The 10,789-nt window shown below is 31.4% G+C and overlaps 2 protein-coding genes and 1 long non-coding RNA gene across 3 annotated transcripts; 1 reads left to right on the top strand and 2 right to left on the bottom strand.

Annotated features, from left to right (window-relative positions):
* Window positions 1-597, bottom strand: LOC125580000. The gene has a single exon (XM_048743929.1). The coding sequence runs from the start codon at window positions 595-597 to the stop codon at window positions 1-3; it is 597 nt and encodes a 198-aa protein (XP_048599886.1).
* A 4,065-nt stretch (window positions 598-4,662) lies between these two features.
* Window positions 4,663-6,309, top strand: LOC125580231. The gene is made up of 2 exons (XR_007317985.1): window positions 4,663-6,105; window positions 6,139-6,309. It is a non-coding gene; the product is annotated as an uncharacterized LOC125580231 (long non-coding RNA).
* A 1,341-nt stretch (window positions 6,310-7,650) lies between these two features.
* Window positions 7,651-8,920, bottom strand: LOC106405357. The gene has a single exon (XM_013845915.3). It carries the CDS (start codon window positions 8,346-8,348, stop codon window positions 7,932-7,934), a length of 417 nt encoding a protein of 138 aa, XP_013701369.2. The 5' UTR covers window positions 8,349-8,920; the 3' UTR covers window positions 7,651-7,931.
* Window positions 8,921-10,789: the final 1,869 nt, after the last annotated feature.

Below are 10,789 nucleotides of genomic sequence, written 5' to 3'. Positions count from 1 at the left end.
TCATGTATACTTTTCCAAAATCTCCATTAGGGAATTCAATCCTTCCCTCCAGCTTAAGAAGTCTATCAGCATCGATGGAGACTTGAATACGAGCATTCTTTGCGTCAATATCCAACTTTTTCCCAGAGCTTTTGCAATTGCACTGAAAGTATCATCATTCCAGAAGTGGACTGGGACCCCAGTGATCTTGATCCAGAAGGGGATCGTGTTGGGAAAGTTCTCACTTGTTGATGGTTCCCAACGTTCCAGAGCAAAAATCCAGTGGTTGAAATGACATGGCCTCTTGTTCAACACCATGTTAAGATCGTCCTCCTTATGAAAATCAAAGCGGAAACTACCATTACCCAGATTAACCCCACGAGCTCTCCCTTCCACATTCCAGATGCGGGCTCTCGGAAGAAGGGCAATCATCGCTTCAACACTTCTGCCTCTTCTGTGTAGAACTCTTCCAATTAGGGTTCTTTTGAAGCGTTCAGACGCCGCAGTAAGATCACATGCTGGGATACGGATGATCTCGTCCTCCTCCGTTAGATCCAGCTGGCGTCTTGTCTCGGAAGGATTCCCTCCTTGGCGGATTAGGTTGGATTGTGATCTCATCGTTTCGAAATAGGGCAAACACCACCAGCTTAGCACACGGCTAGAGGATCTCAAAGAGAGACGTAAGGGTTACTTGAAAAACAATAGATCTACTTCCTGGAAAGAGTGAAAAACCGTAGCAGAACGCTAAAACTCAAGTTATTATAGCAGTTATAACCTTACAAAACCTAGCAAGAAGTGTGGTGTAGTCTTCCTTGTGTAGGAGGTAAGTTACGATGGTCTTGTCGTGAAGCGCCGTCAAAAGTTTTGGATCTGACAATCGCCTATCTTGTCGCCCAAAACCCTAGCCATGTCGCCGTTTGACCCTAGTATTTGCATGGATTAAAGCATATTTTTCATGATCACATATGCTAGTTTTTAAACTATATATCGTGTGTGTAATTATAAGTTTTTTTTAATTATCAGTTGTAGCTTGATTGTTAAATGCTAGATTGTTAACCAATTAACCACTTTTCATTGACCAAAAATAAAATAAAATAACCACTTTCTTTAAAAAAAGATACTGATGAGGAGTACTAAATTTGATTCGATTCGTTATTCGTTTCGATTCGATCCGAAAATTCTGGATATCCGTAAACTTTCGAATCAAAGCAAATACTAAAAATCAATATCCGTTAAAATCGAAGCAAATCACAAATATTAAAATTAAATTGAAGCAAATCACAAATATTAAAATTTTGGGAAGCGGATATCCGATCCTATCCGGCAATATATAAATACATGTATATCTTGATTATATTTAAAGTTTTTAATGTATAAAATTATATAATTATTATTCTAACATATGATTTGATAAATTCTATTCACATTATTACTTATATAAAAGTATTACATAAAAGGAAGAGAACACATTTATGATAATTATAATTTTTTCTTAAGTTTTGTGTTATTAAAATTGTTAACTAAGTTCAATTTTTTTTACAAAATATGTAGATTCACTACTTCTTTTAATTTTTATCATATATATATCATGCAAAAAAATATTTTACAAAACAAATTTGTATCAAATTTTTAAGATTATTTGTATTAATCAAAACATATGAGATATCCGTAAGTATTCGTAAATATCCGCAAATATCTATTTATTTTCCGGATATCCGTTTTTCCGAATATCCGTATTTTTCCGAAGCAAAGGAAATCGAAAAATTAGATATCCGTGACATACGAAGCAAATCACAATTACCTTCAAAAATCCGGATATCCGATCCGTGCCCAGGCCTATATCTATCAATATACTAAACAGTGCAAGTTCGTAAGAACAACCTTGAGACCATGATTAGCCTAAGTCTCTTAACTGGGATTCTTAGTTTGGGGTAAGAGACGGTTTTTAACTTTTTTTAGATTTTAACTAAGAAAAACTAAGAAGTGTCTCTTAAATAAGAGATACAAGAGCACCTTCCATGGGGTTCTATCCATTGGAGTTCGAGTTCTAAACTTGCATATATGTATATGTATATATTGTATATATGTATGTAGTTGTGTGGTCTATTATTTTGGGAAGAACCCCTCCTAAAGGCTCTTAAAACAAAGCTTTAAGAGCCTTTAAGAGGGGTTATTCCCAAAATAATGGACCCTACAGCTACATACATATATATATATATATATATATATACATATATGGTAAGTTTAGAACTTCAATGGGTAGAACCCCCATTGGAGGTGCTCTAAGAGCCGTCTCTTAGTCGAAAAGTCTTAAAAAAAAGTGTCAAATCATGAGTTAAGAACCCCGGCTAAGAAACCAGAGTTAATCATTGGGGTTGCGCACTGAGGTTCTAATCTATATAAAACTAATAATTTATTAGAAATTATTATTTTTAATATATTAAATACTTGATTAAAGGTAAATTCATTTGTAAGCTGATTTGTGTATATGAATTTTAAAAGAATATCGAAAAACATTTTATATTAAACTCTTTTACTCTATTTCTCTCATGTCATTCTCTTATTTTTTTCTCTTTAATTATTGAAATACTCAAAAATGACATTTTTTTAACGCTGATTTATTACAGGATATTACAATTATTAGAAAGATTACATAGATGATTCGACAACCGACAATACTATCTCTCTTATGATGATCTATGTCTAACTGCATCACAAGAGCCGTCTTATAAAGATCCACGCCTGAGCGGGTTTACTTGCACCATGTTGAAGATTCTTTGTAAACCTTTCTTCAGTAGCCTACATAATTGTTTAATAAATAGTTTTCTCTGAGAATTGAAATTTAGATCTCCTAGTGTAGAAGCATTAATGAACTTTTAGTCAAACGATTGAACTAATAAGGTTTCCACACCCAAAAAATGGCATCATTGGAGGTGTTTTAAGGAGATATTACAAACTTGCACTGATTAAAATAAAGTGCACACAGTTTTTTGACTCACTCAGTATATGTTTTACATAATACTCAGTATATGTTTTACATTATACTCAGTATATTTTTGGTATTAAGGACCCAACATCTATCGACCTGTTTACTACTGTTATATTTAAGGCTGTAACAGTTGAAACATTGCACTGTCCGTTCGCTACAAGCCAAAAACGAAAAGAAATGTGTCCCCGTCAAGTTAACCATATGGTTTAGCTAGTGTCGTTGTGCATTTAGTACCGTAGGCGTTCTGATATTTTGAATGATTGCCTCAAAAAGACTTAATTAATCTATTGGTAGACAAAACGTTCCAAATTGAAGTCGTAGTGAGAGTGATAGAGTTACCCAAGAGGGGATGTGGTGGTAAGTTTAGTGTGTGGCAGAAAAAAAATGTGGTAGGTATCCAAAACTTATGACATATTCGATTTCTAGAATACTAGCACCCTCTTGGTGGTAAGTAAGATGTGTGGCGAAAAAGATCTGGGGGGTAGGTCAGCAAAAAATGACTTCACAATCGATATACTAAAGTACGTACGTGCCAACAACGTCACGTTGATTATTGGAAAATGAATCTGTATTTCAGAACATTTATATAATGTGATTAGTGGTTTATATATATGACATATTTTCGAAACAGAATTATGATATATTCTTAGAAAAGAATTATGACATATTTTAAAATATATTATTATAGGTTGATGATTCTCAAATGTTTATTTCTCAAAATTTCAAATGTCTAAACAAAATAAAGATTTTCTTGAACCATATCAGAAATTTAGAATGATCCCCACTTCTCGTTTCGAAGTGTGTTTGAAGATTGTAAAACAAAAAAAAAGAGCTTTGAATAATATTCATGCTCGTTTTTTTTAACATTATTCATCTTATATATTAAAACAGAAGTCACAACCTTTGATCCATGTATGATTTTTTTTTAAATGAACCTAATGGACTTATTCATAGAAAGTTATATTACATTTAATCTATAATCTTATCATTTAAATTTTAGGCCTACCAGAAATTTTTATTGGACAATCAATAATTGAAATTTAAAGAATAGATGATTCATTGGATTTATAGATAGATTTATAGATAGTATAAATTAAATAGATATAATTTAATGTTGTAATTCTATACCTCTATATGTTAAATATTTAAATATTTGTCGATGTTAACTTTTAAAATTATAAAGATTTTTTTTTTTAAATAAAAAAAATCATATTATCTAACAATGATTAATCTTTACTACCTTAAACAAATGAACATAAATTTTAAACTTTATATTTTATTTTAAAAATTAAACAAAAACTAAATGTTTAATTATTTACTTGATAATATAAATCAATGAAGCGAAAAGTTTAATTTTTTAAAAACTTTCTAAATTTTGTGAAATGTTACAATACTTTTGAATATGACAGTAAAAAAATATTTTACTAATCTTTATATATATAGTTATGATTTTAATAATGAAATAATAATCCAAAAAAAATATATATAAGAAGATACAAATACATGTGAAAGTTTAAAATAATATATTCAATGAAGAAAATATATCGTACACTTATTATGTTTAAAAAATTGATAGACACATATATTATAATATATATACTAATTTATAATTGAAAACAAAATATTTATATAAAAATAAATGAAAACAAAAATCCGCGCAGTTATACGAATCGAGATCTAGTGCCCATTAAATAGACCTACAAAACTAGGGCTTTAAGCGCCAGAGTTCATAAAGTATTTAAGGACGACAAAAAAAATCATGTCTCTTCGGTATAGTGGTTGTAGGTTCTATGGTATTTGTCTTGCTGGTGGAAGGTTCGAGCTCAGTTTTCTTTTGTTAATTTGTTTTTTCCCTTTTTTTGGGGATAACAAATGAGATGTGGTCGCAATCTCAGTTGAGATACGATAGTTTTGACTAAAAAAATACTATCGGGCTAAAAAATCTCTTAGTTATTTCATTTTTTACATTTTAGTTTCTTTTAAAAAAACAACTTTGTTTCTTTTATATATAAAAATACTTTTGTTTTCAGCATTTTGTGAAAAAATAGTATCTTTTGTTATTCACTTATTTGATTGTTATTTCCGCTGAAATATTGTTTCTTCCAATCTTCCATGTAAAATTATTTTTCTTCTCTTTATTTTTTTGTAAATTTTACTATCTATTTTAAGATTTCAGAAATCTGAAGAAACATATATCATAAATTAACTTATGCTTTTTCACAAATTTCCAGAAAATCAATAAAATTATGCAAGTTAAAATAATAGGATTCGATTAAATTATAAATTTCCTTAAATTAGCATTTCTCTGGTAGAAAACTAATAAGAAATTATCCATGTTTGAGTATTGCTTAGAGCCAACTTCTCTCATATCTCTATATGTGATAGAGCAATCTCCAATAAGCATCTCAAATCTTCTATACCCTCATTGCTTTAATGAAATATGAAAACCCGATTTTGCCCTATTTTATTTTCGAAATTATTATTTTCTAAAATAAATAATAATCTCAAATTTTCAAATTTTCAAAATTTCAAAATTTTGAATTTTTAAAATTTCAAGTTTCGGATACTACATTGTATCGTATAGTTTTACTTAATTGTACTTAGTTCTAGTAGGTAATACTGATGTTAGTTATACTGAATTATACTTGGTTATACTGAGTTATACTGAGTACTACTGAGGTGTAGTTATACCGAGTTCTACTAAGTTATACTAGTTATACTTGTAATACTGCGTACTACTAGGGAGTTAGATATACCTAGTTATACTAGTTACATTGAGTTTTACTAGTTATACTGAGTCATATTTATAATACTGCGTACTACTAATGTGTTAGGTATATATCATAAACAATGTTATACTAGTTATACTGAGTACTACTAAAATCAGATCTGAGATCTGAGATCTGAAGATGAAATAAATAAAAAAACATGAAAAATGTCTTAAAAGAGAGAACAAGAACAAGAAGAAACCTAAATCACAAAAATGCCAGAATATTCTTTAACAACCCTAAATTGAAAACATACATAACAAAAAGAAATATAATCCAATCACTTCTGGAGCCATTGATGAACTCATACAAAAGTCGTAATCTTACAATAAAACTCTATATAAAAAAACACAGATATGGAGCACATAGGTTGAGCCGTGGCTGTTTTGAACAGATTTATAGTACGAGAAGAAGAAGAATCGCCATTGGTGTTGTTTCCATAACCTTCGACAGTTGTTTCATCACTTACAGCAAATCTGATTTGATATTTTGTAGAGAAAAAAAGAAAGAAGAGATAAAGAACGAGAGAAGTCGCAGAGAAAAGAGAGGAAAAGAAGAAAAGAAAGAAGAAAATGAAAGAAAAAATTGTCAACGATTATGTTTATTAGATTAGGTTAGAAATCACGATAAATCGGTAAATGTATTAATTTACGAATTATAAATAAATGAATTTATAAAAAAAATTAGACTGGGTCCTCTATAGATTGTCTCTAAACATATAGGGGTAATAGATGAGATGTTTCTATTGCTTATGAACCATTAAATGGAATGGTCGATTATATCAATTGAGTCGGCTAAAATAATTTATTGAAAGTTAAAAATAATTCATAAAAAATGTAATACATATATTATTTTTAATAATACTTTATGTTGTTCTGATTTTATACTTAAATATGTAAGTAAATTTATATTTAAGGGGCGGAATTGTTTCGATGCGCTTTAGGCGTTCTTCGAGTCCAGACCATCATGTCACAAATGCCTCTCAATTTCAACCAAACTTAGCTAAACACCCTGTTCGAAATTATGCTAGGCATAACGCGTGCGGATGGTCCGGACCTTGCGAGTTGAAAGAGAGTCGGAGAATAATCGAGGATTACTCGGGAACTAGTTTTACATGATTTTATTATATATCATTATAATCTGTGTATTAAAACCTAAAGTGCATTGTAGTCTGGTGGTTTTCCGTGTTTCCACATGCAGTTCTAGTGACGAGTTCGAATACTTGTGTATGCGTTTGGGTACTTTAATGAAGTCGAAATGACTTAAATATCCTTATCTTCTTTCCCAGTTTTATCGATCTGAAACCCTACCTTCCGCTTCTATCCTTTTTCTTCACGGTTTTGGGCTGTTTTAACTCGGTTTTTTTGTATTTTTACCTTACTATAACAGATCTTCAACCTTATTTATGATTTGAAACTTATAAATTTAAAAATCTGAGTTTTTGAACGATTTGGTACAAGACGCCACAGTGAAGAACCGATTCACGTTTACTCACCGCGTAAACGTTCAACGCGGGCGCGTTTGAGAACATGGGCTAAACATAGTCATAACATTTTGATCTACATTTTTTAAGTTTAGTACTCTTTCCATTCCTAAAAAAATCATATTCTAGAGAAAACATTTGTTTCAAAAATATACATATTTTATATTTTCAGTGTAATTTTTGTCAACTAATAATAAAAAATTGTGAAGTTTAAAAACATTAATTGCATTTCTTAAAATTTTATTGGTTTAAAAATATTGGAAATCCAAAATTACAAAAAACTATGCATTTATTGCTAAGTTTTAATATGTTTTATTAAAAAGTGCGAAAATTCTAAAACATGGATCTTTTACAAAAGGAATGAACAATTATTATTAGCCGACAAAAAAAAAAGCTAATAGTTTTTATTAACTTTTAATATAATTCGGTTGTGCCCATATTTTGTAACTAATTAATATTCCGATCTCGAATAATATTTTTCTTTTAAATCCATAGAACCAAATAAAACTGAAAAGTCAGCTAATATTTAACATTTGTTTCTAAATCTGACCCTGTACTTTTTTTATACGATCACTCAGACCCATCCCATTCTATAACAAATTATTCAAAGGAAGGACAGATTAGTAAAACAATAACGGAGACGATTCCCAGATTTAAATACACATGAGAACCGTTATATAGCTGACGATCCCGTTAAGTTTCCCGCGTTAACTCAAAATTCAAGCCGGAGAAGTCGCCGGAGATTCTGAGACGCCGAATCATCAACGGAAACAACAACGACCTGGCTTTTCGCGTTTCTCCTCGAGAACGACGGCAAAGGTAGCGAGCTCGGCGCCGGAGAAACAAGGAAAATGGAAGACCCGGCGTAGATATCGTCGGGAGAGACTTCCGGTGCATTTGATCTCCGAGCCTTGATGTTCGAAAACGAATCAAAAGACTCTCCTCTTCTCCTAACGACGTCCTTCGCGGTCGTTCTGAAGTCAACGGATCCGAACCGTCTCCTTTGGTCAGGTCGGAGAGGCGGTCTCCGGTGAGAATGATTTCTCCGGGGATGGTGAAAAATGGTCGCCGGAGAATCTCTCATCCGGTTAACCAAACAGTCCTGAGGCCTGATGACTTCGGTTCCCATCGTTATAAGACTAGAAAGGGCGAATCTTGAATTAACGTTCCCGGAGAGGGAGAAGAGATGGTGGTGGTGGGAAGGAAAGAGAGGAAGAAGAAAAGGGTAACACGGTCCTTTTCTTCGGTTCCTGCTCAAGTTTATGTTTGTAAATGATTAGTGAGTTTATGTTGTTGTCTGAAATGGAAAATTAGGTTATAAATAGAGAAGATGAAGAGGTTTGATAAAAATGGTGGGAGGAGAGGGAGAAAACTATTTGGCATCTCTGTCTGACCATCGTTTCCTCGTAACGATGAATCTGGAACCTCCAAGCAACCAACTTATTTTTTTGTTTCGCTAATTATATTATTCTTTTAGTTTTAAATTTAGTTAGTTTGTCTGTCAGTTTTTCGTTTTACAAAATGTGGGGGTGGGGGATTGGCTCCATTTGTGTTTAACAGTAACATTATAAAATACTAGGGGTTGGCCGGCGCTACGCGCCGGATTTTCTATTATTATTATTTTAAATTATTTTTCATAGAATAGTGTTATTATATTTGTTTTTGTTTTTGATTTTATTTTGTGATATAGTTTTATTATATTGATATCATATAAAATGTTTAACTTTTATATTGTGGAAAGTTTTCAATAAAACTAATCTAGTTTAGAAAATATAATAGCTAAATTGTTTAGTTATTCCTTTTAATTATTATATAAGATCAATTGATAAATTCACACAATTACTTTGCATATATCCAACCATGTTCCTTGTCTAAAGACCTATAAACTCTAAGCTGGAAGCTTAAGAGTAAAATAAACATAATAAAAATAAAGAGAGATGAATGGTATTTATTCATTGTTATTTGTTAAGCCTAATGTGTTGTATTTGTTATAAGATATAAGTTTTTATGTATTAAATTTTTTTTCCGACGTCTGATCTCAGTACTTGAGTTCAAGTATTATCTATATCTCCAAGTGATTGTTTATTTGGTTAGTAGCAAAAAGTTCAACATTAATATTATTTGGGCTACCTTCCTCAACGTAGTTTTCTCGTTAGCTTTTTGTGATATGTACTTGATTGAGAGCCATGGTGGCTGATGTCCCACATTCTCCTCAACCGTAGATGCTCCAGGTTCTGCTTACGCACCAAATGAATTGTAACTTAAATCCATCACTTTTTAGTATGTCTAATGAATGGATGTGTAATATGCTTCTTTCCATGTTTTTTTTTAATTTCTACATTCACCATTCAAGAGATACGTATGACCTGCATTTTTCACCAAATATCAATAGTTTAAGTGGACTGGAGCTAACATGACTTCGTTGTATCTGTGACTGCACTATAGTTTTAGATTTGAAACAAACTATAATGATTGAGTTGGAGGGAGTGATGAGTTCTTTGGATAGTAACATTCGTATTTATATTGTAGATTTGCTATGTAACGTTGGAGTAGTGGGAGGAAAGTAATGTATCGATAGTTATAAGAAAGCCCATTTTATATAACTTTCTGAAGACAGTCAAGAACTAACTAAGAAGTAAAGAAAAAGAACTGGAGTTATGAAAATATATACGCTTGGACTGCTGCACCAATGGAGGTCGTGATCTCTAAGAACTTGTTTTTCTGTTTCAGGGGAGACAATTATAACTGTTGATTTCAGTAACATTACAGGACCAAACTTCTTCGACAGCTTCAATAGAGACTGATGTGGTAATTCTCCTAGCTGGTGCAAGTTCATGATGATCGATAAGCCATGAGAAGAAGGTAAACACGGACAACAACGCCGCTTAGTATGTTTCACGACGGTCATAAAGATAGAGATGAGAAAGAGAAGCTTTATATGCCAAATCAAATTCATACTTGTAACATGTTTCACTTTGTACCTTCGTAAGCATATATTTAAATTAACTTCCTTGTTGTTTTCGTATCATTCATAAGTTCATTAAATGTCTTTTTTGATTATATATATAGAAGAAAAATAATTTTTCAAATAAAATACAAAAATATTCCAGATTATAAGATGTTTATAGTATACTTTTTGTATTGTCAGAGTTTCCACAATGATATATAAACTTCATAAACGACTGCATTTTAACATAATGTTAATGTGGACTGGATGTACTAATGTCTTCCTCTTACTCTTCTGTTATTGAGTTTTGAAACTTAGAAGAGACAGCGTTAGGTTTTGTGGATTTTACCTAAAATGTTAATGTGGACTGGATGTACTCTTCCCTTTCAATGTTTTTTTATGAACGTAGATTAAAGGCTGAAGTAGCCTCGGAAACTTGTTGTTGTCATGTATTTATTCCAGACACTAAGTATAAATAAATATTTGTAGAACAAAGTTTATAGTTGACCGTCTTAAACCATTGCATAAGTAAAACTCTTGTTCCAAAAAAAAGGTAAGAAACTCATTAAACAGAGTAGAAGCTTAGGTGAAAAAACACATAGAAAACAAAAATAAAAAGCCTG

This window comes from Brassica napus, chromosome C1, assembly GCF_020379485.1.
Source record: "Brassica napus cultivar Da-Ae chromosome C1, Da-Ae, whole genome shotgun sequence".
NCBI classification, from domain to species: domain Eukaryota; kingdom Viridiplantae; phylum Streptophyta; class Magnoliopsida; order Brassicales; family Brassicaceae; genus Brassica; species Brassica napus.
Note: the sequence above shows the minus strand (reverse complement) of the source record. Positions and strands in the feature narration are given on the sequence as shown.